General features: G+C 67.6%; 1 protein-coding gene across 2 annotated transcripts in view; it reads left to right on the top strand.

Moving 5' to 3' along the window:
* BRSK2 (BR serine/threonine kinase 2) overlaps nucleotides 1–25,885 on the top strand; it is a 63,669-nt gene extending 37,784 nt beyond the window's left edge. The window contains exons 2-20 of one of the 2 annotated variants that reach the window (XM_057728839.1): nucleotides 2,355–2,449; nucleotides 3,366–3,451; nucleotides 5,983–6,123; nucleotides 6,729–6,845; nucleotides 7,487–7,520; nucleotides 7,731–7,799; nucleotides 7,935–8,081; nucleotides 8,794–8,825; nucleotides 9,121–9,285; nucleotides 9,385–9,482; nucleotides 9,556–9,706; nucleotides 13,472–13,532; nucleotides 14,261–14,468; nucleotides 15,176–15,224; nucleotides 18,760–18,883; nucleotides 20,065–20,245; nucleotides 20,334–20,423; nucleotides 22,675–22,722; nucleotides 23,867–25,885. In XM_057728839.1, the coding sequence (XP_057584822.1) occupies nucleotides 2,355–2,449; nucleotides 3,366–3,451; nucleotides 5,983–6,123; nucleotides 6,729–6,845; nucleotides 7,487–7,520; nucleotides 7,731–7,799; nucleotides 7,935–8,081; nucleotides 8,794–8,825; nucleotides 9,121–9,285; nucleotides 9,385–9,482; nucleotides 9,556–9,706; nucleotides 13,472–13,532; nucleotides 14,261–14,468; nucleotides 15,176–15,224; nucleotides 18,760–18,883; nucleotides 20,065–20,245; nucleotides 20,334–20,423; nucleotides 22,675–22,722; nucleotides 23,867–24,090 (2,120 nt within the window). In that variant the 3' untranslated portion in view covers nucleotides 24,091–25,885. The remainder of the gene's footprint in view (nucleotides 1–2,354; nucleotides 2,450–3,365; nucleotides 3,452–5,982; nucleotides 6,124–6,728; nucleotides 6,846–7,486; nucleotides 7,521–7,730; nucleotides 7,800–7,934; nucleotides 8,082–8,793; nucleotides 8,826–9,120; nucleotides 9,286–9,384; nucleotides 9,483–9,555; nucleotides 9,707–13,471; nucleotides 13,533–14,260; nucleotides 14,469–15,175; nucleotides 15,225–18,759; nucleotides 18,884–20,064; nucleotides 20,246–20,333; nucleotides 20,424–22,674; nucleotides 22,723–23,866) is intronic. The other variant, XM_057728840.1, reaches the window with a different exon arrangement.
* Nucleotides 25,886–26,672: the final 787 nt, after the last annotated feature.

Below are 26,672 nucleotides of genomic sequence, written 5' to 3' on the forward strand. Positions count from 1 at the left end.
AATGAGCCTGAGCAGCTGGAGGGGGTGGTAATTAGGGCGGCCTTGGGCTTCCTAGCAGACCCTCCCTCCTGAGAGTGCACTCTGCTCCCTGCCTCCAGGGAAGTGGCAGGACTGCATGGAACCCAAACCTCCCACCCCAGAGGACTCCGGGGCTGCAGGAGACCAGCACAGCCAGGGCGGCCCTGAAGCTTCACCCAGGAGGGGCCCCTCCATGCTGGGCTTTGAGGGGTGTGTAGGAGTCTGTGGGCAGAGGACTTTTGGGAAGAGAGGCAGCAGAGGAAAATGAAGGCAGGGAGGGACCACCAGAGTTCTAGGACGTGGTCCAATGGGGCGGGGTTGGGGGGTAGCCCGCAGGCCCGTAAGCAGCTCTGTGGGTGTGGCAGGCTCACGCCTTGACGGCCTGGGGCTCGTCCAGGGCACCTTGTCCACTGGGTTCTTTGTCCTCCCGGCCTTTCTGTGCACCAGCTGGTGATGGGGTTTTTTGTCTGTGGGGTGAGGGTGGTAATGGTCCCGATGTCACGACCCCGAGGCACAGTCAGCAGGCTGGCTGCTGTGATGGGGGAGTGGCAGTGGCCACTTAGTTCTCTGCTCCCAGAGGGTCACCTGTGTCACTGTCCAGCTCCCTGCTGAGTTGAAGCTCACTTCCCTTCCTTCCTCACGTGTCTGTGACTCCTGCCTCCTGGAGACACGCTTGTAGGGGGTGTGTGTGCATGGGGTGCAAGGCACCTGCGCTGGGTGTGAGGCGTCTCTGGGCCGCTGGCAATGCCCCGGGAGCCTCGCCTGTTCTGTCTGCGGCTCACCCGGCATCTGTTCTGGGCGTTGGGGACTCGGAGGGGCTTGTGCCCCCATTTCTGTGGCTCCTTGAGGCCCGTCCTCCTTGTCTGGGGGACTTGCCGGAGAGAAGCTTCCTCCTGCTCATCTGTACGTCTGGGCGCAGACCTGCCCGGGGGCGGGGGCAGCGGGGGGTGCTGGTGCCAGGCCTGGTTCCTGTCCTGGAGGCCGTGGAGACCCTGGGCCGCGGCTCTGGGCTGTGGATGTGGGTGCCCCTCCCCGCTCCCTGGACCTGGGAGCACAGGGCTCAGGGGCTGGATCCAAGGCAGCTGGCTAGAGGCCCCAGGAGCCGGGCTCATTGGCACCCCTGCGGGGCCTCTGTCCTCCCTGAGCCGAGGCGCCTCCAGGCTCGGGAGCTCCTCCAGGCGGGTCCCCCCGCCCTCGTCCGGCTGCACCTGCTGCTGCTCCTGCCTCTGGGGGGCACAGGTTGCCTCCCGGCTGCCGGCCTCACTGCCAACAGGGCAGTCGTGGGGCAGTGGGCAACGAGGAGAAGGAGGAGGAGGACATGAAACTGCAGGGAAGGTGTGACTGCTCGCGAAACGACCCTGAAGCCCTGATAGACGTGCGCCCCTTAGGGGAAGTGTTTTCAGGGCAGATCGTACACACCCGAGTGGTCAGGACCGTGAGCTGGTGTCAAGGTCACAATTAAAGCAGCCGCCACAGAGTCGGCAAAGTGTGAAGGAACCTGAGGGCATCCGGCTCCGTGCCCCTCAAAGCCCCGCAGAGGTGGGGGACAGGCCCTGGGGAGTGGGTCGGCCTACTGGCGGTCGTCCTGCATCCGGCCCCAACCATTGGGGAGCAGAAGTCCAGGTCGGGCCCAGGCTCGGGAGGGGAGAGCGCAGGGCGTCTTGGTCTGAGGCCACAGAGGGTCCGGCGGAGGGCAGGGGCCGGGGGGCTGGGGGCAGTGATCGGGACCGTTGGTCCCTGCAGTGTAGTGATGACCGCAGTGGCGAATCTACAGAACGTCCTGTCCCAAGGGGGGGGGTCCTGGGAGGAGGGCCGCGGGGCTGCAGCTGCCAGGGTGGGGCCTTGGGCCCGTGCTGGTGTCCCGGGGCGAGCAGTGAGCTGGACACAGGGCTTACCTCAGTCCAGGGGTCCGCAGGCCAAAAGGAGGGTGACGGGTGCGGGTGGTGGGGCAGCCGGGGCTGAGTGTGTGGGGGGAGGGGCTGTGGGACCTGAGGGGCCCCTGGCTCCCTGCTGAGGGGGGTGGGGCTCCGGCGAAGATCTGGGGGAGGGAGTCTAGGTGTCCCTGGCCTGGCAGCACGGGCCTGACCGAGGCCCAGGCTGGAGCAGGCAGATGGCTGGAAGGTGGGGCTGAGTGACCACGCTGGGGACAGCCTCTGGCCAGTGACTGGGGGGGTGGTGTCAGACGGCGGCCTGGGGTCTGGCTCAAGATACGCCGGGCAGGGTGGGGCCTCAGGATCCCGGCGTTGAGTGAGGGGCTTGAGTTGGTTGCAGGACGGGTTGGCTGGGCAGGCCTGGGCGGTTGCCAGACAGGGTCTGAGGGCTCCTCTCGCCCCCAGGCCTCGTGAAGCTGGGGATTCACTGTGTCACGTGTCAGAAGGTTGCCGTCAAGATTGTCAACCGGGAGAAGCTCAGCGAGTCCGTATTAATGAAGGTAAGTGTGCAGGGCAGGTGGAGGCATGTGGGGGCCCTGCCGCCAGTGCCCTGTGGGTGGGGCTGAGCTGGGCTGCAGGGCAGCCAGCTGGGCAGGGGGCTTCTGCTGTCCCGCAGGCTAAGGTGGCTGGCTGGCTTCAGTCTCTCTGGTTAGAATCAGGACGAGACCCCGTCTCTGAGGAGGAAAAGGAAGTGCCGGGTCCCAAGAAGCCTCACAGCCCCTCTCTCCCCAGCCCTGCTGGGGTCTGGTCCCCTCAGGGACTGGAGCAGACCCCACATGACTGCAGGACTCCTGGGTGGGCCCGGACACTCAGTGGGGAGGGGGCTGCCCAGGCCTCAGTTCCCATCTGTCTGTCTGTGGCCTGGCCCTGCCTCACCCTCCAGGCACATGGGGGCCAGAAACCAGAAGGGCAGAGGTGGGGGCCAGCCAGTGATGTGGGAGAGGACCCTTCTGGCTGATGGGGGAACCCTGGGGACCCACGATGGGCTGATTTTAAGGGGAGATGGTGGTCCACTTGGATGGGGCAGGGGCAGTGCTGGTGGGGGGCCGGCAGATTCCGATCCTGCCTGGCCAGCGCCCGGCTGGGGGGCTGGGTATCACGTGTCAGTTTGGGGCACTAAGTTCAAGATGCCACGTGAGATCTGAGGATGGGGACCTGGGCAAGTGGCTGGGGCCTACCCCTCCCCCGGAGGCCTGACAGGGACTGGGCGCAGCCAGTTGGGGGGCAGGGAGGGGTGGAGACCCCTATGCGAGGCTGGGCCTGCCCCAAGGCCCAGTGCTGCCCCCACGAGCCCGCATCCCGAGGGGCTCTGGACCCCACAGCCTGGTCCCACCCCACACGCAGCCTGGATGGGTGGATGGATGTGCACGGGGCGGGGGGTGAGCCCGCCAGCCACGATGGCGCCCCTTCCTGCAGGTGGAGCGGGAGATCGCCATCCTGAAGCTGATCGAGCACCCCCACGTCCTCAAGCTGCACGATGTCTACGAAAACAAAAAATATTTGTAGGTATTGCTGGGTCTGGAGAGCTGGGGGGCAGAGGGGGGCCGTCCCTAGAGGGGGTCTGAAGGACAGGCCGTGGCCGTCGCTGCTCCTTGACCAGGCCCGTGGTGGGTGAGCGGGATTCACAGAGCCACCGGCTTGAGGATTGGGCCTCCTGGGGGAGGGGCTGGGGTGGGGGTCGAGGGGCAGGAGCAACTCGGGCCCTTTCTCCTGGCCCTGGTGAGCCTCAGAACCCCCTGCTCTGCCTGGGGCTCCCATGGACCCCTTGCCAAGCCCCTCAGAGCCCCCGTGTGCTCCCTCCCAGATGTGGGGACCCCAGGCCAGTCGACTGCACTGTGGCCACGCTGCGCCCCTCACCTGGCCTGCTGTCCTGCTGCCGAGCGGGGCTGACCTGTCACCAGCAAGGCCAGCGGACGTGTCCCCACATGGGCAGCCCCCCACGCCCCCCTGTGTGGCCTCACAAGCTCACCTTGGGGGTGGGCAGCTACCACTTACAGGGTCACTGCCGGGAGTCAGCTCTGCTGCGGCTGCGTGTATGGCCATAGGAAGGGCCTGGCCACTGGGCCGCGTCCCTCAGGGCGGGGCTCTGCCAGAGCTTTCCTCGGGGTGGGCAGCTGAGCGAGGAGGTGGGGCGGGGGCTGGCCTGGCACTGCCGCCACAGGCCCGCTGCCCCCGGGCCCCTCCAGGCCTCGAGCCCAGCCCTGACGGGGCCCTGACGTAGGCTGGCCACTCCACGTGGCCGGCCTCAGCCCCCATGGTGCTGTGCTGGGTGCCTAGGGCGTGCCCAGAGGGCGCTCAGCGTGGCCCTGGGGGAACAGGGGCCCCGGTTCAGCCCCAGCCCCTCCCACAAGGGGCTCATACTCTTGGGCCTCCCTGTCCTCCTGCGCCAGCCGCGGACCCAGCCCTGCATGAGTACCCAGCTCTGAGTGTTTACCTGCAGAGGGGGTGGCAAGAGCCGCCCCCCACGGGGCCCTGAGAAGTGCAGGGCACCCGCACCACAGGCCTGAGTGAGGTGGGAGGCAGGCGATGCTCCTAGGCCCCGACACTGGTGAGCTGGAGCCGCCATCAGGACCAGACTGGGGGCACAGGCCCCGGGGCTGCCCTCCCGTCCACCCCCCGTTGGTCTAACTGGGGACCCACCTGGGGGTGTCTTGACGTCCCATGACTTTGGGGTGCAGCATGCTTTGCCCACCTCCACACACAGGACACAGGTCACACCTCCTCCTTCCGTTGAGATACTTTTGGGCACGCCGGGCAGAGGGTGAGGCCCTAGGAGGCAGCCCCCTAGGAGGGGGCAAGAAGCAGGGAGGGGCGGGGGACGGCAGGCCAGGCGGGGACACAGCTGAGCAGAGGCCGGGGGACGGGAACAGGATGCTGGGAGGAAGGTGGACAGGCGGCCAGCCCACGTGCTTCTGAGTCCTGTGCGCTCCCGGGGTTTCCAAGGCAACCCAGGGAGCCTGGGGTGGGAGAGCAGGCGGGGGCCTCTGCCATGGAGTTCAGGCACCGCTTGGCCTGTGCTGTGGCCAGGCCTCCCACTCTGGAGCAGGGCAGGCCCCTGGGACCCACCCCCTCTGCTTGAATCCCACCCAGCGTCCCCACTCCTGTCTCCAGCCCCTTCCTCCCCCAGCCACTCGTCTCTGCAGACACGCTGCCCCACCCCCACTGGCCTCTCCACTCCTGCAAGATCAGCTCCTGACACAGCCTCCCGAGGCCCAATCCCTTGTCCTTGACAGCCATGGTCCTGCACGTCCCTGACACCCACCTCCCGTCCCCAAGCTACCACAGCCCACCAGAACCCCCCTCCCCAGCTCCCACCAGGGGCTCCTTGGGGCCAGTGCTCAGCCCTCCAGTCCCAGCTCCCCTGAGAGCCACAGGTATCAGTGTCTACCTGTCTTGGACAACCCCCCCCCCCCCCGCTGCCCCACCCCAGAAACCAGCCCCTCAGGCTCCACCCCAGGGAGACACAGCCCACTTCTCACCTCAGAGGGGTGTGGGGTCCCCATGGAACCTGGGGTGCCACAAGAATCCCACCCTCCAGCAGCCCACCCTACCCCCCGCGTCACCCCAGCCATACAGAGACAAGTTGGGGGCAGTCACCCCCTGCTACCTGGCCACATCTGCCCCACTATCTTCCGAGGCCAGCTGTGCCTTGCCCCCGACCCGTGCCTTTTTGAGGTCTGCCCTGCTGGCCAGGGCTCCCTGAGGGCCTGAGTGTCTGATATGTCCTGCCTCCTCCAGGAGGCCAGCCCAGGCTGGCCAGGGAGAGCCTGGAAGGGCCAAGCCTCAGGCTCGCCAGAAGGTCAGCAACCACAGTGCCCCCTCACCTCGGGGCCCGATGTGGCCCTGCTCCTCTGTGCCCACTGCCCTGGGGGCCGGCCTGCCACGAGGTGGATGGGCGGGGCCCCACCCGCTGAGGATGCCCGGTGCTGGGATGTGGTGGAGGACGGCACTGGGACGGGGTGGTGGTCCACTGCCTCTGGCCAGCAGTGCCCTGGCTGGGTGTGCCCACCCAACGCCTGCCCGTCTCCTGCAGATACCTGGTGCTAGAACACGTGTCTGGTGGAGAGCTCTTTGACTACCTTGTCAAGAAGGGGAGGCTGACCCCCAAAGAGGCCCGGAAGTTCTTCCGGCAGATCATCTCCGCACTGGACTTCTGCCACAGCCACTCCATATGGTGCGTGTCCTGCCCACCCTCTAGGTGCCCCCACCCACTCCTCCAGGTGCCCTGTCCCTTTAGGTACCCCACCCACCAGGTCCCCCACCAGGTGCCCCCACCCCTCCAGGTGCCCTGTCCTTTCCAGGTGCCCCCACTCCTCCAGGTACCCTGTCCCCCACTAGGTACCCCCGTCCCTGCAGGTGTGCCTCCCCTGCTCGTTTACTCCCCGTCCCCTCTTGATCAGGCAATATATTCTCTACTGACCCCCCACCCCTGGGGCATCAGAAAGTTTTCTGCCAGGTGCCCACCGAAGTCTCCTTGTTTTTTTCAGGGGCCCTTGGTCTGGGGGGCCCAGCTTGGCCTCAGCCCAGAGCAGGTGTGGTGGGGGAAGCAGCCAAGGGGGACGGGACCCCAGGGAGTAAAGCAGAGCCTGCCCACCACGGGCAGAGTCCCTGTCCTTCCATCCTGCCACCCAGCAGCCGTCTGCCCCATAGGAGACTTCCGACTGGCTGCTGGTGGCGTCACCAGGCAGTGCTGCCATTGGCCTTATGCTGTGAGGGCAGGGTTTTGGGAGGGGAGGCAGCTCCCACCCCTGCCGGCCTCACTCCTGCCTTCCTTCCCAGCCACAGGGACCTGAAACCAGAAAACCTGTTGCTGGACGAGAAGAACAACATCCGGATCGCAGACTTCGGCATGGCATCGCTGCAGGTTGGCGACAGCCTGCTGGAGACCAGCTGCGGGTGAGCTGCGCCCTGCACCGGCCCCAGTTCCACCCAGGCTGCTGCCCTGCCCGCAGCCTGGCCCTGTGGCGCCCAGCCAGGTGGCCCTGCAGCCCCCGGGCCCCCCAGCACCCCATAGCCTGGGCTGCAGGCAGGGCCCTGGCTCTGCTCCTGGCACTGTCTCCCCGGTGCAGTTCGGTGAGGGCCGCCGGCGACCCGCCTGGCCCGTGGCATCCCGCGGCTCTGTGGCCAGGCCCACGAAGGCCTGGGAGCTGCCTGCCCGACTTGGGAGTGAGGCTCCGGCTTCCTGCTCTGTGGACTCTTGTGGGGGTCCTGGGCTGGGACCCTAAACAGGCCCCATGGTCCTGCCTCTGACGACCATCTCTTTGGGCCCCGGCAGGTGGGCAGACAGCCCAGAGTGGAGCGGGCCCCTGGCTCCCGCCTGGGTCTCCCCCAGGAGCATGCAGGGGGATTAGGTTGTGGGGGAATTGGCACCAAAGCGCTGGGGCCTGCCCACAGTGGGGCTTCCATCCCAGGCAAGGTTGAGGGGGGCGGGGAGGCACCCCTCCCTCCATCTCCACCTGCTGCCGTCCACGGAGCAGGATGGCCGGGTGCACGGTGGGTCCTGAGCCTCCTGCCCTGACTGACGCTTTTGCCTTCAGGTCCCCCCACTACGCCTGCCCAGAGGTGATCCGGGTAAGTAGCCGTCCCGCCGCGCCCCAACCCCGGGCTCCGTGCGGCCAAGGGGCCCCCTGCCCAGGAGATGGTGGACCTCCAGGCCGGGGTCTGGCCGCCTGTCCGTGGCGCCGCCCACGGGGCCGCTCCTCCCAAACCCTCCACCTGGGCCCCTCGGTCCCCGCGAAGACCCCGGCCCTGCGCCCCCGCCAATCCCAGTGCTGCCCGCAGGGGGAGAAGTACGACGGCCGCAAGGCAGACGTGTGGAGCTGCGGAGTCATTCTGTTCGCCCTGCTGGTGGTGAGCCCCGCCCCCGGACCTGCCCCGCCCCCGTCGGCCCGCCCCGCCCCCGTCGGCCCGCCCCGCCCCCGTCGGCCCGCCCCGCCCCGCCCCCGCCGTCGGTGCGCCCCCGCGGTGACCCGGTCCCGCCGGCAGGGGGCGCTGCCCTTCGACGACGACAACCTGCGGCAGCTGCTGGAGAAGGTGAAGCGGGGCGTGTTCCACATGCCGCATTTCATCCCGCCCGACTGCCAGAGCCTGCTACGCGGCATGATCGAGGTGGACGCCGCGCGCCGCCTCACGGTGCGTCCCCGTGCCCCGGCCGCGCCGCCGTCCAGGAGCGTTCCTTGGGGCCTACACGAGCGGCCGCGGGGCCAGGTCCGGGGGAGCCCGCCTCCGACACCAGCCCAGCCCAGCCCAGCCCAGCCCAGCCGGCGCTCTGCGGCCGCCCCCGGGCGCGGGCCGCGCCAGGACAGCAGGGCCCCGGCGCCGCGCTGCCCGGGAGGCCGCCCCCACCCCGAGCCAGCCCCCGAGTCAGGGCGCAGAGCGGGTTCCCGGGCCTCCTGCCCACACCTGCGCCCAGCCTCTCGCGCCCGGGCCGCTCCCTGCTCTGCTCCCCGGCCGCCTGCCCTGGGCCCGGGCTCCCGCTTCCCGCCCCCGCCCGCACGCCTGCCTGCGGCCCCGCCCCGCTCCCCGCTGTCTCTAGGCTGGCGCTCCCTCTGCCGCGCGAGACAGTCAGGGGCAGGGGGGCCAGCCCTGAGCCCCTGGGGACGCAGACCCTCCCCGTGCCCCCCACCCTCCGTCCTGCCCCGAGCCCTCCCCTCCCCTGGCCCCCTCCCCCTGTCCTCCCCCTGTCCTCCCCTCCCCCTCTCGGTCCTCCCTCCCTGTCCCTCCTGGCCGCTCCTCCGCCCGCCTCCTGCTCTCCGTGCTCGGGCGCTCCCGCTCCTCCCCTTTGGCCTCCTAACGCGGCCTCGCTTCTCCTTCGTACTAACGCCCTGTTTCTCTTTCCTTGTAGCTAGAGCACATTCAGAAACACATATGGTATATGTAAGTAGCTTCTGCTCCCCTCATCGCCTGCTTTGCCTGCCGCCGCAGCCTGCGGGGCCTGCTAGGGAAGGCGGGGGGAGGGCCGGCCCAGCGCGGGCCGCCTCCGGCCGCGGCCCCCCGCCGGCTCTCGGGGACCCCGGGCCGGCCTACGCTGGGCGCAGGCAGGACGCAGGAGGCGTGCAGGGGCTGGGCGCAGGGAAAGCAGCAGGACTCCGGGCCCCCGGAGGGGAGGGGGCGGAAGAGCTCGGGCCGGGCCAGAGGGGAGTGACCGGCGGTGGGGCCCTGTCGCCCACAGAGGAGGCAAGAACGAGCCGGAGCCGGAGCAGCCCATCCCCCGCAAGGTGCAGATCCGCTCGCTGCCCAGCCTGGAGGACATCGACCCCGACGTGCTGGACAGCATGCACTCGCTGGGCTGCTTCCGGGACCGCAACAAGCTGCTGCAGGATCTGCTGTCAGAGGAGTGCGTCGGGGGCGGGGCTGCGGGGGTGTGTGGCGGAGGCCGGGGGTGGGAACACCGCCCCCCAGGAACCCCCAGCCACCCTTCTCTCACCCACTGCAGGGAAAACCAGGAGAAGATGATTTATTTCCTCCTACTGGACCGGAAAGAAAGGTATCCGAGCCATGAGGACGAGGACCTGCCGCCCAGGAATGAGATAGGTACAAGGTCCCAGGGTGGCCCGGCCTGTGCTGCCCCCTCCGGGCTGCCCCCCTGACCCCCATCTGCACGCAGACCCTCCCCGGAAGCGTGTGGACTCCCCGATGCTGAACCGGCACGGCAAGCGGCGGCCTGAGCGCAAGTCCATGGAGGTGCTGAGCGTGACGGACGGCGGCTCCCCGGTGCCTGCGCGGCGGGCCATCGAGATGGCCCAGCACGGCCAGAGGTACGTGCCTTCTGGGAGGGCCCTGTGCTCCGCCTCCTGGCACCTGGCCGCTCAGCGATGGCGCGCCTCGGGGGCTGTGCTGGGTCTGGCCTGGTTCTTCTCCTTCCCCCTGGCCCTGGGGCTGGGTCAAGGCCACTGGGCAGGGCTGGACTGCGCTGTGCAGGGGGCTGGGCTGCATGGGCTGCAGTGGCTGCACTGAGCTGCGCTGAGCTGGGCTGGACTAGTCTCGGCTGAGCTGGGCTGCACTGGGCAGGGTTGATCTGGACTGGGCTGGACTGTGCTGAAGTAGGTTGATCTGGGCTGAACTCTGGGCTGGGCTGGACTGAGCTGGGCTGAATTGGCTGGGCTGAGCTGAGCGGGACTGGAGTAGACTGGAGTAGACTGGGCTGGGCTGGGCTGGACTGAGATGGGCAGGGCTTGGCTTTGTTGGCCTGGGTTAAACTGGGCCGGATTAGGCCATCCTGGCCAGGACTGGGCTGGGCTGAGCTGGAGTGGATTAGATGGAGCAGATCTGAGCTGGGCTGAACTGAGCTGGACTTAAGTGGGCTGAGCTGGGCTGAGCTGGGCTGGGCAGAGGTCAAGCTGTGTGCAGAGCCGCAGCCCTTAGATGCTGAGCCCATGTCTGGGTCACCTGTGGCAGTGCAGGGCTCAGGGACATGGAACTTGGGGGCAGGGGGTGGGTGATGAGTGGGTCTGGGCTATCCAAACAGACCCCCCTGGAAGAAGGAAGGGTATCCGGGTCTTGCAGAACCTCTGCTGATTTGGGGCCAGCTGGCTGAGACCAAGCTTTCCTGCCCAGGCAGGGGCTTCAGCCATCTGGGGACAGACTCTCTGGCCAGGCCTCTGGGGAACTGCAGGGCTACTGGGCCACCATCAGAATTCAACTGGCCGGCTAACTCCCAGGCCACAGCCTCCTGGTGGCCCCAGGCCCTCCCCCGGGAAGCAGGCTGACTCAGCCTGTGACCTGGCGTCCCAGCCTCTGGGGACTCCTTCCAGGTCTCCGAGCTGCTGTGGCCCAGCGCCCACGGGCTTCTGTGCTGGCGTGGGGGGAGGGGAGGAGCAGGAGGACGGTCCCTGCTGGTCGTGGTCCTGCCCTGATTGTGCCTTGTGTCCTGCTTGTTGGGGGTGCCCCTCTCCCGGTGGGGTCCCAGGGAAATGGCCCTCTCCAGCGACCCAGGCGAGAGGCCACCTATCCCCAGCCCACCTTTCCCGAGCCTTGTCCTGGCTTCCGGTTCCACACCTGTAGGGCAGGCCACAGGCTCGCCAGCTCTCGCTGCGCCAGCCCCCCACACCCTGCCTGCCTGGGGCAGGGGCTGGGCTGGCTTCTGCTCTGCCTTCCTGGCCCAGATGCCTTGGGGGGCCGGGGGTGCTGGGGCAGGGTCAGGTCACTGGAAAGCCGCCCCCCAACCTGGCACGTCCCCACCCGTTGCTGCTCCTCAGGCTCTGCTTCCTCTCTGGCTTGACCCCTCGTCACCACAACCGGCTACACCTGCTGGGACTGGAGGGGTCCTGGGCTGGTGACGGTGCTAGGCGTCCTCCAAGGCCCAGCCAGGCCACCCTGGCCAGTAGGCCACCGGGGCAGGGTGCACTGCGGCCTGGTGCTCTCCTGCCTGACCTCCCCCACATCTGTGTGCCCTGGCCTGGGGCCAGGTGGGCTGTGCCTGCTCGGAGCCGTGTGGAGGCCTGGCCTCCTGGGCCGCCTGGCGGGGCTGTGTCAGTAACTCTGTTTTCTCGCTTTGTTCCTGCTGTAGTAAAGCAATGTTCAGTAAAAGCCTGGATATCGCTGAAGCCCACCCCCAATTCAGCACAGAAGACAGGTATACACCCTGCCCACCCATCCCCCGCCCCCCAGCCCCAAAGACAGCGGGGGGCCTGGTGGCAGGGCTGGGCCTGAGGTGCATCCGGGCCGCTCCCCTTTGGTGAGGGAACCTTCCAGCGAGCCGGGGAAGGGTCTGGGTCAGGCTAGGCCAACCCCCAGGAGGAGGAGTGGGGCTGCCGGGACGAGGCCCATGGCCAGCCCGGGAGGGCCCAGGAGACCCACAGACGCTCCCCGCCCTGGGGCCCCTGGGCTGCAGGCCGCGACGCCCCTTCCGACCCGCCCTTGCCCTGTGGTCAGAGCGCCTCTGTGGCCCTGGTTAAGCTCCCCCTCCCATCCCACGCTGGCCCATGTCCTGGGGCTGCCCTGCTACCCACAAGGGCCGGAGTGGAAGTGGCAGTCGCAGGCGGCTGCAGGCTCCCGAGGAAGGGGCAGGAGGCGCTGGTGCCAGCGCTCTCTGCACAGGGCCCGCCTCCACCCCTGGGCCCCCTCTGATGCCCTGCACCTGCCTGCGCCTCGCCCGCTCTGCGCTGCACTCCGCTGTTCTCGTGCTGGCACCGTCCCTCCCACAGCTCAGTTTCCAGGGGCCGCCTGGTTAGACAGGAGGGTGTCGACGCGGCTTCCCTCTCTCTCCCGCTTCTGCTTCTCCGCTTTCCTTGTGCTGGGCACTGGGCTCGTGGCTGGCGCGTGGCTGCTGGGGTGGGCACCAGCTGGGACCGACCAGACCCCCGGCCCCGTTCTCAGCATCTGAAAGCTTCAGGCCTGGGCCTGGCTCTGGGTGTGGTCCTGGACGCAGGCGGGCTGGGCCAGGGGTGCCGAGAGCAGGGTCAGCGCCGCCCCCAGCTCCATGACTGTGTCAGGTGCAGGGGGAGTTGGAGGGTCATTGCCACGGGGCCCCAACGCACAGGTGCCGGGCGACCAGCCAGCAGGGGGCTCAGCTCCGCCCCGAGGCCCAGGGGCTGGCTGCGGTGTGGGCAGTGTGGCCGGGCTGGCGGGCAGGCGGGCAGGCGGTTGGAAGCCCTTCACTCTTTTCTGTCCTCTTCTCTCCTGTGGCTGCCTCGACCCCTCTGGTTTCCTTCCTCTAAGGATGGCAGGTGCCGGCGCCCAGGGGTGAGCGGGCGTTTCCTTTCCCTCGAGGCCACACGGGGTGGTGGAGCAAGGCCCCCAGGCCTGGCCCTGCCCCGAGAGGTGTCCGGTTTCTGCGCCAAAGGGGTGGCAGCTGCATGCGTGTCTCCGCCGGGCACGCTGGGCCAGTGGCCTCTCTCCGGCCAGGCCCAGGCCAGGCCTGCAGGCCGAATGGGGCCGGGGTGGACGGAGACTGCGTCCCTGCCGACGCCCATCCCAGGCGCTCATGGTGTGAGCGAGGGGACGGCTGTGGGTGGCCCTGGGCCCGGCGGGTGGGCCTTGGGTATGGACGGGCTGGGCCAGTGCCCGCTGGTGGCCCACGCGCCAGGGTGTGAGACGCTGGGTGGTGCGCAGGACTCAGGGCCTGTGACAGCTCAGTCTCGGGGTTGGGCTGGGCTCAGGGCAGCTGGAGCATGGAGAGGGGACCCCGGCAGGGGGGCTGGGGTTGGCTCACGGGAAGCGCCGTCTCCTCTCGTTCCTCTGCCCACCCCGGGCCCTGAGAGATCCTTGCTGAGGGCGCTGCTGGGCCGTGCTGGGCCTGGGGCCCCTTCTGCGTGGGGGGAAGAGGAGTCCCAAGACTTTCAGCTGCACCACTGGGGCTCTGATGGGGCCCTCAAGGGGCCGGGGTCTCTCCTGGGCCTGGTGAGAGGTGGGATGGGGACAGCAAGAGAGCCGTGGGCGCAGCCGGGTGTGCACCAGACCAGGGAGCCTCGGGGCTCTTGGCCAGGGCTCCAGGGCTCCTGCAGGGTCCGCCAGAGGAGAGAGGGGCCGAGAGCCCAAGGCCCCTTCCCCGTCTGAGCCGCCCTCTGCACCTGTGTCCCCAGGTCTAGGTCCATCAGCGGCGCCTCCTCAGGCCTTTCCACCAGCCCACTCAGCAGCCCCCGGGTGAGTGACTGACCCCACCCCCGCACCCCATCACCAGCGTGCACCAGGGTGGGGGGCGGCCCGGCGGACCCCCACCCCACCTGCTGTGGGGCCGCCACATGGTGGCAGTCGCTGCTCTGTGGGCTCGGGCTGCTCTCGCTAACTGCACGTTTTTTGTTTTGTTTTGTTTGTTTTCTCATGTGTTGTTTTCTTTTGTGGCAAACACTCTCCCCGCCTCCCACCCGCCTGCCCCCGCTGGTCCTGCCTGGGGGTCCTCCTGGCGCTGTGTGTGCATGTGGGGCGGGGTGGCATGCACTGCGGCTGCTGGGCTCTCGGGGACCCCTTGCTCTGCCCCTCTCGCCCTCCGTGCTGCCCTGTAGCCTGTTAGAAAGTTTGTCCTGCCCCCCCCACCCCCCGAGCTCCCCTTTGTGGCCTGCCCCCTGGCCGCCCCCGTGGAGCCCGAAGCTTGCCGGAGCGCCTCTCGGCCTGGACACGTCCTACCTCCACCAGCCGCCCCGTGGCCCAACCCCAAGACCCAGACCTTGCCGAGCAAGGCCAAGCTGACTGACAAGCCACTGCAGGGCACCAAGTCCAACCCACTCCCGGCCGGCACCCAGGCCCGGCCCCTTGCCCCGGGGGGCCTCAGCCCCCAGCTGACCCTGCCCACAAGCCCACCCACCCTGCCGGCCCCTGGCCGGCTCCCACCCGCCGGGACTGAACCGAACACCAAATCTGTCCCCACCATACAGGTGACCCCTCACCCCTCTCCAAGGGGCAGTCCCCTCCCCACCCCCAAGGGGACACCTGTGCACACGCCCAAGGAGAGCCCGGCCGGCACGCCCACCCCCACACCACCGTCCAGCCCCAGCGTGGGCGGAGTGCCCTGGAGAACACGGCTCAACTCCATCAAGAACAGCTTCCTGGGGTCGCCCCGCTTCCACCGCCGGAAACTGCAGGGTGAGTGTGACCAGACGTGGGGGGGGGGGGCCTGGAGAGCACGGCCATCCTGGCCAGCAGGGCAGGCAGGGGCCGCCCTTGGAGGGTCTGCCCCTCCGCCTTGGTGGCCTCCCAAAAGCGCTGGCAGGCAGTGCCTCCAGTGCCCATGTGTTCCCAAGCCTGCCTACTGTGTGCCAGGGGCCCCTGCAGCAGAGATGCCTGCCCGGTGGGCGTGGCCGTGGGACCCTTCCTGGCTGTTCCCCTCTGTCCCAGCAGCCTGCTGAGGCTGGGCTGCCTGAGCCCCTGGAGGAGCGCGGGCCAGTGGGTGGGCTTGGGGAGGCGTGGGAGTGGGTGGTGAGGAGGCCCACGGGGCTGGGGCAGAGGTGGGCAGCCTGCTGTTGTGTGCTGGGTGCCGAGGGGCGATTGTTACCTTCTGGCCACCAGGGCCCACCAGTCGCATAGGGCAGCGCATGGGGGGCGGTGCCATCCGTCTGGGATGGAGGCCAGAGACGGTGAGGCCTGGTTTCAGCACCAGAAGGCAGGACAGCTCCCTGTGGCCCAAGGCTGTCGCAGAGGCGGCAGCGGCAGGCCAGGGCCGGGAGCTGACCTGGCCTATGGGCACTGGGGACAGTGTCGTGGCTCCCGAGACCCCACCCTTGGCACGGGGGCCCTGGTGGGGGAAGGGTGGAGTGGTCACCATGCTCTCTCCTGGTCCTTCCTGTGTGCAGTTCCAACGCCCGAGGAGATGTCCAACCTGACCCCGGAGTCATCCCCAGAGTAAGTGCCCCTGCCCGAGGCCAGGCGTGACCTGTTGCATGTGCGCAGGGGTCTGTGATGGATCCTCCTACGTGTCAGGCAGGGGGATCTACTGCGGGCTTTGGGCCCCTCCCACCACCTTCCGCCTCGGCCCCAGCACTGGGGTTTCTGTGTCTCCACCTTGAGTGCCAGGTCAGGGGGCAGGGCCTGGGCATGAGGGAGCTGCTCTTCCCAGATGTGCTCAGAAGCCACCGCCTGGGGGGCCTGGGGCTGGGAGGAGAAGGTGACAGCACAGCCACACCTCAGAGTGACTGTCCACAGCTGCTGAGAGCCGTGGCCTCCACAGAGGGAAGCGTTCGGGCCCCGAGCCCGTGGTGGCCGGGTGTGCAGGGCCTGCAGAATGGACCTCCGCCCAGGAGGAGCCCTGGGTGGTGCTGACTGGGGCATCCTGGGGTGGGCCTAGCCCCGAGTGTGGCCGGAGCCGGCGGCTCATGGGGGTGGAGAGCCTCACGGAAGTGGCCGAGGAGGAGTGGCCAGCAGGGACACGTGTCCAGGGGAGGGTGGCCCTGGCCAAGGTCAGGACACACTGAGCCCCCGGCTCACCGTCCTGCAAGCGGAGGAAGCAGGGCCTAGAGGCGACGGGGAGGCCGTGCTGCAGCCCTGCCAGACGTCTGGCTGCGAGTCCTGTGTATCTGGGCCGAAGACCCCAAGAGGCTTCAACCTTCGCTCCCCCGGCCTCGTGTGAAGGTGATGTGTGGCGTGGACGCAGGGCAGGGCCGCTGTGACCTCACCGGCAGCTGTGGGCCTGGCAGAAGAAGCTGCTGTTTCCATGTCGTCATGACCCCTGTGGGGTTCGTGGCCACAGCAGGCGGGGGCAGAGCTGGAGGGCAGCCAGCCTGAAGTGTGCGGTTTCGGGGTCTCTGTGATCCCGCCGTTCCTGTCCCTTCAGTCGCAGTTTCCTGCTGTCATCAGCAGCTCTCACAGCCACGTCGGTAACATAATTGTTAGGTTTCTCAAGAAAGTTAAAAAAAACCATCGTGGCAGGTGGCCTGCAGCCTCTCCGGCCCATTCTTGAGTTCTGGAGGCCCCATCCCCCTCCTGAGGGCCCTGGCCAATGCCTGCCACCCAGCAGGTGTGGCTGATGAGGCAGGGGGCACAGATGGGTGGCCCTGGGGGGCCACCGCACCCCCAGCACCTGCTCCTCCCGAGGACATGCTCGCCCGCCCTGAGACATTCCCTCCACCGGTGGCTAGCAGCCTCGTATCAGGAGCGCAGGTGTGTCTGTGTGTACACGTGCACACGTGGGGGCTGCTGGGTTCCTGTACCTGCTGTGATTGCGTGGCTGGCATGTCTGGGACTATAGGCTCCGCAGACGGGAATCAGGTTGGCTCCTCCGTCTCAGTCCTGGGAGTCCCTTCTCCAGGAGCCTCAGCCTTTGCTCTCAGGACCTTCCACCCAGTGGACAAGCCCTGCCACGTCGTGGAGGGCGATTGCTCCGCTTGGAGTCTGCTTGTCACCATGTCTCAAAGTCAGTCTCAAGAAGCAGCATCCAATCTTTACCAAACAGGCCCAGCTGATGCCCAAACTCAACTGTCAGAGGCCCTCCCGGCTCATCCAGGCTGCTCTCAGACCAGACAAAACAAAGTACAAAGCCGAGCTTTCCTGTCATTCTGTCTCATCATCGAGGCAGCAGGGGCAGAAGCCCCCCCCCGTGGGCTCCAGAACCACCTTCCGGTCCGTGTCCTGGGCTCTGGCCCCAGTGGGTCCTGGAGTGGGTGGTGTGAGCAGCACGGGCGGCCTGCACCCCCGAGCTCTGAACATAGCGACGCCGCAGAGCTGGCAGGGTGTGGGGAGGAAGGCGAGGCGGCCAAGCAGCGGTGCGGGGTCTGAAAGGATGTGCGTCCTCTGTCGGGGCTCCTGCCGCAGGAGTGGAGACACCTTTGTGGGCGGCCGCCTGCTGCTGCCGCAACACCAGGGCTGCAGCACCAGCTCTGGAAACGGGCAGGAAAAGGGGAGTCACAGCAGGAAACGCCAGCCAAGCCCCAGACCGGCTGGGGAGTGGTGTCGGCCCTCAGACCCCATGGCTCACCTGCTGGGGCCGCCAGAGCAAGAGGCCGGGCCCCAGCGAGCCGGCCCTGGCCCCGGTCCAGCCTGCGGGGCTGTATGTGCCTGTGGAGCCCTGGCCGTGCCCGCATGAGCGCTGCCTGGGTGCTGAGCCAGCGGCCACTCCCAGCGGCACACGGCCACACCCAGTCTCGGGGTGTCAGCCAGCGGAGGTCATCAAGAGGCCCAGCTGGGGCAGGATCCGCCACCAAGCTTGTGTAGTGGCGGGCAGGATTCAGGTGCCTGGCCACGCGGGCCTCCCATCACATCCGACCGTCCCCGCCACATCTGTCCATGTCAGTTGGCTTCGTCAAAACGAGGTGGAGACCCACGTGCCAGACGGAAGTCCAGACTTTTAGAGATTGATCTCAGACGTGACCCCTGTCCCTCTCCCCACGTTCTGCTGGTCAGAAGCAAGTCCTGGGCCTCGTCTACGCGAGGGAGGGCCCCAAAGGCTGAATCCGGGAGGCAGGATGAGGGGGCCGACTGGGTCTCCCCCACACTGGTGTGCGCCGTGGGGGAAGGTCGTGCCTCAGAGAAGGGGACCCCAGATGCAGGGCAGTGACGAGACCAGAGGACAATGGTGGAGGGGGCAGAGAAGCCCCAGGCGCCTGTGGAGGGGGTCACATGTGGGAGGCCCCTGCCCTGCCCTGCCCCACACAGCAACTGGGCCCCCGGGGTTGAAGCGATCTCCGAGTTCCACACAGTGACCTGGGCTGGGGCAGTGGGGATGCAGGCGGCCAGGTGGCCACTGGTCCCCAAGGACAGAGTGGCCTGCCAGGGGAGGGGCAGGTAGCATCCGGGGCCCCCGTCTCTCCGGTGCATACCTGTGCAGGGGTCCCCGGCCTGCCTCACCCCCCCTCCTACGCTCTGCTCCCTGTGCAGCCCCAGGCAGGGGCACTTTTTTCCAGGAAGCTGCAGGAGTGCAGCTGTTAGCACGTTACCCAGAAACATGGTGGCTTAAACAGAGAGCAGCGAGGCTAGTGGTCGGGGGCTCAAGGGTAGGGCACCGTACCCCTATCTCCTTTTCTTCCTGGGGCGATTCTGGTGGGTGCTGCCCAGGCCCAAGCAGGCAGCGGAGGGGAGGGGTTGGGGGGGTGATGTGTGAGGCCCAGGGCTGTGGGATTAGCATTAAGACTGTCGGGTCAGGGCAGGGGTGGGGGTCAGAGGTCAGGATGGTGGGGTCAGGATGGAGGGTGGGGATCGGGATCAGGGGGTCAGGATGGGGGCTGGAGGGTCAGGGTCAGGACCGGGGTCAGGAGGTCAGGATGGGAGCTGGGGGGTCGGGGTCAGGATGGTGGCGTCAGGGCTATGGGGTCCGTCACCATGGTGGGGTCAGGGCAGGGGTCTAGTTAGGACAGGGAGCTGGCCCGCAGCCCCAAGGGGAGGACAGGCCTGTGCTCGGGGCTGGGCCAATGGACCCTGGCCTGACCAGCCCTGCGCACTGCCCCAGGCTCGCCAAGAAGTCCTGGTTTGGGAACTTTATCAACCTGGAGAAGGAGGAGCAGATCTTTGTGGTCATCAAGGACAAGCCACTGAGCTCGATCAAAGCCGACATCGTGCATGCCTTCCTGTCGGTGAGCCTCGCCCACTAGGTCACTGCCCCAGGCCGCGGGCCCGGCAGGACCAGGGTGGGGGGTGCTTCCCTGAGATGGGGGGTGAGGCACTTCCTTCTCTGAGGAGGGAGCCTGGGGCCTCTCCTGGGTCTGGTGGGTGTACCCGTGGCCTCGAGAACCGTCCCGGGGGCCTGGCTCTGGGTCCTGTGCGCCCTCCGCCCACTACCCACGCTGCCAGCCTCCTGCAGCCCTGGCCTCCTGTGGGCGGCTTGTGAGGTGGGCTGTGCCTGGGCCCTGGGCAGGTCCCATTTTCTTTGCTGGGATCTTGGGGTGCTTGGGCGGAAAGCCCTGAGGAGCACAGCGTAGGGGTACCTCAGCATCCCCACAGCCTCGGGATGGGCGGGCCGGCCGGGGGTGGGGGTTCCTCTAACTAGGGCAGCCCAAGCCCCGCCCCGCAAGTGGCCTCCCTGCCTCCTGGATGCAGCCACGTTTCCCTTCGAGCCCAGGCACGGCGTGACCATCCTCCCAGAGGTCCCCGGGGTTCGGCTTGTGCTGGGTGTGGGCATCCCGGCCCCGTTGAGTCCCCCCAGCCCCGCCACTGCAGCCTTTCTCCTCCGGCCCTGGGTCTGGGCCTTCCTTGGAGCCCCCCAGGCCCCTCCGGGGACCCCAGGATTTCCCGTTTGTGACGTGGACTCAGCCCCTTGTAACCGGGGAGCTGGCGCTGTGCTCCCCAAGCAGCAGAGCCCTGTCCTGGGGGTGACCCTCCTGAGGCAAGACAGCTTCCTGGGCTTGTCTTGACTGGCATTTTCCTGGCGCTGTGCCACTAAACACGCCGGGGCCCCCTGCCCGCACCGGAGCCACAGCCCCTGGAATCTACACAGCAGTGGGTGCTGTGGTCAGCGGTCCGGGGCCTTGACCCCAGGGGCGTCATCTCAACTGGGGGCACAGGCTCCAGCCCTGGGCCTCCCTGCCACGCTCAGGGCCTGTAGCTGCCCCCTGGCCTCACCGCCCTCCCCGCCCCACCACTTAGAGCCCTGCTTTCTGCTCTCACGTCGCAACCCGTCTGCAATGTGTCTGGAACTCCGTCTGGCTGAGGCTCACGGGGAGCCCTGCTGCTGGGGTGGGGCGACTGGCTGCCCTCTTTCTGGGGTTTCCTCCGGCGCCTCCCGACGAGGCCACGCTTATGCCGCCGCTGCCCGCAGATCCCCAGCCTCAGCCACAGCGTGGTCTCGCAGACGAGCTTCCGGGCTGAATACAAGGCGGCGGGTGGCCCGGCGGTGTTCCAGAAGCCGGTCAAGTTCCAGGTGGACATCACCTACACTGAGGGCGGGGCAGCGCAGAAAGAGAACGGCATCTACTCTGTCACGTTCACGCTGCTGTCAGGTGCGCTGCTGGCAGAGGCCGAGGGGTGGGCTCCCGGGGTGGGGCTCTGGACCTGCCCTGCCCGCCTCACCCGCCCCATCTCCTCCAGGCCCGAGCCGCCGCTTCAAGAGGGTTGTGGAGACCATTCAGACCCAGCTGCTGAGCACACACGGCCAGCCCTCTGCCCAGCACTTGTCAGGTGAGGGGGGCGTGCAGCTCGGGCCGCCCCAAGGGCTGGTGACGGGGCGCGGCCCCTCGCGCGCCCACCTCCCTGCCCAGCCGCGTGCGTGCCCCCCAGGGAGCAGGGCCCTCCCGGCGCAGCGGCTGGCAGTCTCTGCACACCAGGGAGGTAGGGCCCAGCACGCCACACTGAAAGGCGCCTCTTGTCCACTGTAGAACCCCCCCCGCCAGCTCCAGGACTAAGCTGGGGTGCTGGGCTTAAGGGCCAGAAGGTGGCCACCAGCTACGAGAGTAGCCTCTGACGCTGGCAGGTAAGGTGTCCGGCCCCGCCGCTGGGGCAGGGAGGGGGCTGCGGGCAGGACCTTTGCGAGAGCCAGGCCAGCCCTGAGGAGGGCACCCTGTGCCCACCCGCGTGTCCAGCGGCCACCTCCCGGCCCTGGACAGGTCACGCAGGCCCAGCACCCAGCCGAGTGGCTGGACACAGGGGCAGCCCAGCTCCAGGCCAGTGAGAGCAGCCCCGAAGGGCAGTGATCAAGGTGCTGCCCTCGGGCCCCACGCAGCACCCTCCAGGGCTGTGGGCCTGGTGCCCACGCCGGCTGACACGTGAGGGATTGTCCGCCACCCACCCTCCCCATGATGGCAGGACAGAGGGAGCCCGAGGTCCAGTTAGAGCAGGGGCTCCCCAGCTGGCCCGGGGTTGGGGGGCACGCAGGACGGGCTGCCCAGGCCTGCAGGCGCTGGGGGCCCGGGGGCCCAGGGGCCCGTGCTGCTCGGGGTCTGGTGGGAACGGCCGCAGCCGTGGGGGTGCGGGGGAGCCCAGGGGGCACGTGCATGAGCTGTGTCAGGGAAGGTGTGGCGCACGCGTGCGCTTGGTGGGAGATGCTGGCCCTCCACGGGGCCTGTGTCAGGATGTGGGGTCCGGGGAGCATAGGGTCCAGCCCAAGTCCCACCTCTCACAGGCCCCTGCGGCTGTGTTTCTGTGTGGGGTCCTAGAGGCCAGACCAGCCCCATCGTTCACCCCCACGCCGCCATCCTCATCCCATCGTCTGTGTTTCACCTGTCCCCCCTTTTCTCCCCCAACGTGTGCCTCGTCACCCTATTGGCGGGTTGTGGCTGGAGGGCCCCCGACACCCTGGCCCTGGGAGCGAGGCTGGCCTGGCAGCCAGTGCCTTTAGTGCCACCTCAGAGCAGGGCGGTGCTCCCAGGGAGAAACTGAGGCTAGGGAAGGACAGAGCTTGCCCAGGGAGGCAAGCGGGGGGCCTGGTGTGCCGCCCAGAGGACAGCCGTGCCTGCACCCCCCACCCAGGGCCACGGCCCCTCTGCTCCTGGCCAGGCAGAGTCGCACCTTAAGGCGTACCATTCTGTCAGCCAGTGTCCCCTGCACTAGGCCCTGGGCCCAATAGCAAGCAGGGTGGACACGGCCCTTCCACAGGGCCCCATCCCCGTTTTAGCCCTGGGCCCAAACCCACATCCCTGGGACTGTTGGGTGCCTGCTGTGGGCTAAGCCCGTCTCCCCTGCCCTCCTTCAGGGAGCCCTGGACCCGGGGAACCCAGTCTGGGACCCTAGCCCGGGACCCCAGCCCATCCCTTGCCCTATCCCCAGGCCTCCCAGAGGAGTCAGCCTTTCTCAACACCCTCCCACTCATACTGGACACTCTTGTCCAGCAAGCTGTCCTAGAACCACTGGAGGAGGGAGCAGAAACTGGGGCCTCTCGGGCACCAGGCCAAGAGAGTTGGTGGCCACTCCAATAGGACCCTCACCCAGCCCAGGGAGGGGAGGCCCCAGTGAGAACTAGAGGCAGCCGCCCTCCACCCCTGCCCTGCTGCCTTCCCCACCCCCAGCCCCAACACTGCCACGCCCAGCAGAAGGTGGGAGAGGAAGGGGAGTGGGGTAGGGGTGCCACCATGAACGAGGGGCAAATGGGAGCCTTGTGGCTACCTGAGTCACAGAGTAGCAGGGTGAGGACACGGAGGTGGCCAGCATAGACCACAGCCAGAGGCCTGGATCTCTCAGCGCCAAAGCATGTGTCCTGTGCCCAGAGGTCAGAGGGGAGGGAGGGCCAGGCAGGACCCTTCACTACCCAGGAGAGGTGCCCCACTCCAGCTAGGGGCCCCCCGGCTCCGCCCACATCTGAGCCCCACCCCCTGGCCACAGCCTCCCTCCCCCCACCCCCACTTGGCCCGAGGCTGCTGGCCGCATCCCGCTTGAGGTGTAAGCTGGAAGCCTTTTTCACACGTTTCCCCCCTCCTCTCTCCATTCTGTGCTCCAGACACCACTAACTGTATGGAGGTGATGACGGGGAGGCTTTCCAAATGTGGTAAGAACCCCTCACGCTCTCCTGGGCCCCCAGGCTGTTCCCCCACCGCGCACCCCTGCACCACCTGTGGCCTGCTTCTGGCCAGGCGCTGCCCTGCCACCCCGGGCTGTCCTGGGATCCCTGTGTACACGAGGGGCCCGGACGTGCACACGTGGCCTCGTTGTCCCCCAGGGCACCCAGCCGTGCCCAGCAGCCAGCCTCTGCCACGAGCAGTCTCTGTCATCCCCCAGGGTGGCCACGGGCACAGCCCTAGGATCACGGCAGGGCACGGAGGGACCCCAAGGCTCAGAGCAGGAAGGGGTGCCCAAGGCCAGCAAGGGACTCGCGTGTGGGCTCTGGCTGGGGGTCCTTGGGCTGGAGGCTGGCGTCAGGCCTGCTGCCCACTGGAGGCGGGTGGGGAGCGGCTCCTGCCCAGGCCCAGAGCTGCCTGGCTGCGCATGTGCTGCCCACCCGCCGCAGCCGTGGGAAGCGGGGGGCCCTGCCCCTTCGTGCTCAGGTGGGGCCAGGTTTAGGAGGTAGAGCTGAGGCGCCCCCGGTCGTGAGCACAGGACCCGCTGGGGGGGGTGGGTCCCCCACTTCTGCCCCCTTGCTCTTGCCCTCAGGACATTCCCTCTGGGACCAGGGCCCCCACTGTGGCTGCCTGCCCCAGCCCTGCCACACCCAAGCTCCATGCCTGTCCACCCATCCATCCGTCTGTCTGCTGCTGACCTCTGTGTCCACGCTGTGCCACCCGGGCTGGCCAGGCGCCGGGCTCTAGGCCTGCTGGGAGGAGTGTGGAGGGCACGCTGGCTCCAGCCTCTCCGGCCGCCAGCCCCAGGGGCCTGCTCGGCCCAGGCCTTTACGCCTCTGTCTCTAGAGCTGGGCCGCGGGGCTGACAGGGAGGTGGAGGGGGAGGGAGGGCCAGGCCTTCAGGGAGGCCTAGAGAGGGAGGAGGGTCCCCACCGACCCTGGGTGCTGCCCCACAGCCCAGAGGCCTCGAGCCCCGCCGGTCGCCTGCCCCGCTTGCTGCCGCGGCCCCCGCCCGCTTGGACCCCTTGCAGGCCTTTCGTTCATTCGTCTGTTGTTCTCTCTTTTCCCTCCCTCCCTTCTTTTCTCCCCTTTTCTCTCTTTTTTTTTTCTTTTGTCTTCTGTTCTGTGCACCCAGGCAGCCCATTGAGTAACTTCTTTGACGTAATTAAACAACTTTTTTCAGACGAGAAGAACGGGCAGGCGGCCCAGGCCCCCAGCACGCCCGCCAAGCGGAGTGCCCACGGCCCACTCGGGGACTCCGCGGCCGCTGGCCCCGGCCCTGGAGGGGACGCCGAGCACCCAGCGGGCAAGGACACGGCCAGGATGGGGCCGCCCGCCGCCCGCCGAGAGCAGCCTTAGACACATAGCCCCCTCCCCCGCATGGCCCTGACCGTGGCCCCCGGGCCGCCTCGCCGCCCGCCTGTCCACTGACCGCCCGGTGTGGACCCGGGGCCGCGCCTGTCTGTCTGTCTAGACTGTCATGAAGCCGGGGAGGAGAGGAAAGGAAAGGAAAGGGGGCCCTGAGGGCCCCAGCCGTGCCTGGGCCGCCCGTGCCCGCTCTCTCTTTCTCTCGCTGTCTCTGTCTCTGCCTGTCTCTGACAACGCCACTGTTTCCGCTCTGATACCAGGAATTATCCCGAAAAGTTAACATGTCACCTCCACGAGGCTGTCCTCCGTGCTCTGCACTGGACCCCGGCTGACCGAAGGCAGCTGCCGCGGACCTGCCCTCTCCTCTCCTGCCGCTGCCGCCCGCCCGCGCGGCCGCTCTGCCCGGTTTCAGCTCCGCATGGCCACGGGGAGGAGGATCCGACCCCGAGGGGACGCCGCCTTGGGCCCGCCCGACTGGACGCGCGGGGATCAGCACCCTCGGTGGGTCCAGCCAGCCTCCGGGGCGGGCCCGAGGGGGCGAAGCTGCCATCAGGCTCAGCCTCTCCTTGGCACGTCCCCTGCCTGCTGCTCCCTCCTCGTCCACGTCCGCGCGTCTTGGCGCCACCCACCTGCCTCGCCGCATCCCACCCCCAGCTCCCCGGGGCTGCAGGTGGAGAGGGACCCCGGGGGCCCCGCAGCACCTGCCCCAGGGCTGGCCGAGATCAGTATTATTTATTTGCTGTTTTAACTGATTGAGTTTCTCTACGTCTCTGTTCAGGGAAGGGGCAGCAGCAGCGCCGTCCTGCCGTCTGTGTGTGTGTCTTGCGCAGGGTGGGGGTCTGGGCTGAGGTGCCCGTGGACAGAGTCATCGGGGTGCTGGGGCGGCGGGGGCAGCCGGCCGAAGCAGCGCTGGCAAGCTACTGTAAACTTTAAAGAATTCCTGCAAGATATTTTTATAAACTTTTTTCCTTGGTTGTTTTTGGAGAAGGGTGTTGGGGGCCACGGGGCAGGGCTAGGCTGAGTTCAGTTCTTTCTATACACACATATAAATATATTTAGAGAACGGCGCGGTTCACTCTGTCCCAGGTTCTGTCCCGTTACCGTGGAGACGCAACTCCAGTCCTGTGGGGGCCGGGCACCACCAGGGCCCCCCCGCCAGGCCCAGGCTCGGGACCATCTTAGTTTTGTGTCCGAGTGTGGGGCAGGAGGAAGGCCCAAGCTGGCCCCCTACACACAACACACAAGATGGCAGGGCCACTGCAGGAGTTTTTTACTAAAATGACAAAAAATTAAAAAAAAAAACACAAAAACATGAAAGGACAAAGAGAAAGGCAGCGGCATCCTCTGCGGTGTGCTCTCCGTCCCGGCGGGGCCGCGGGCGGGGCGGGAGGCAGGTGTGATTGCATGCCCTCGCTGTGACAAGTCCACTTAGCATCCGGCCTGCCGCCTCTCCCGTTGTGGATAGATTTTAACGCTTCTGTTCCATTGACCCCCCCCCACCCCCCGCCACAGGCTGGGATTTCAATACATAACAGAAAAATGGAACACCTATAACAGCAAAAGCCACGCAGTACAAGCTGGGGCGGGGGGGTTGGGGGGGGGGGGGTGGTGGCTTCTCCAGAGACAGAGGACCGGAAAGCAATACCTCTCGTTAGCCTTCCTCTTTTGTACTCGGGACACACACTGATGTCACGGAAACGGACGAGCCCCACCCCGTGTATCCCCTGTCAAATAACTGTGAGCAACTTTAGTTCCAAACAATAAATTCCTTCAGTAAAGACACCCACGCCAGTCTCCGTGCGGGTGGGTGGGGATGTGGGACCACCTGGACCGACCCTGCCAGGTGTGGATGGTGCTACTTCTGCCCCAGCCGAAGAGGATAGGCCCTGTGCTTGGGGGCCTGAGGGGGCATCACACGGGCTGGGCCAGGTGGGGGGTGGAGAGTGCAGGCAAGCACCTCCAGAGGTGAGGCGGTGCTCTGCTGGGGACGGGGCGCCTGGCGAGCATAGGCCCCTGCCCAGCCCTCATAGCTCTGTTGCTACCCCAAGACCAGCACTGGGCTTCTTCCTGGAGGATGAACCTTCTTCTTGCTGCTTCCGTGGGAAGAGGCAGATAGGGCGCGTGGCCCAGCCCTGGAAGCGACGGACCGAGGCTGGCGGGCAGCCCCTGGAGACAGGGGGCTGCCAGGGTTGCGGTCCCAGCCGTGCCCACCACACCCGCCAGCCAGGGATGCAGGTACCACAACCGCGCGCCAGGCAGCCCCCCACCCGCTGCTGCAGCGCATGGACAGGTCCGGCCCCCCAAGAGCCACGGGCCAGCCCACTCCATGTCTCAAGGGCAGCACCCGGCAGTTACCACACGGCCTTGAGGAGGGACGAGGAGCAGCCTGATGGGGGTCCCAGCAGAGACCACGACGCCCTCGGAGGCCTCCCCTGGCCTCTCACGCATGCACCTCCTCCCCTACATGCGGAGGAGATCAGGTGTGGCCGGGCCACTCTGCACCCAGCCGTCTACACCACCGCAGCACCACTGACCTTGGGGCTGGGTGGTTCTCTGTGGCGGCGACCATCCCA

This window comes from Hippopotamus amphibius, chromosome 3, assembly GCF_030028045.1.
Source record: "Hippopotamus amphibius kiboko isolate mHipAmp2 chromosome 3, mHipAmp2.hap2, whole genome shotgun sequence".
Taxonomy (NCBI): domain Eukaryota; kingdom Metazoa; phylum Chordata; class Mammalia; order Artiodactyla; family Hippopotamidae; genus Hippopotamus; species Hippopotamus amphibius.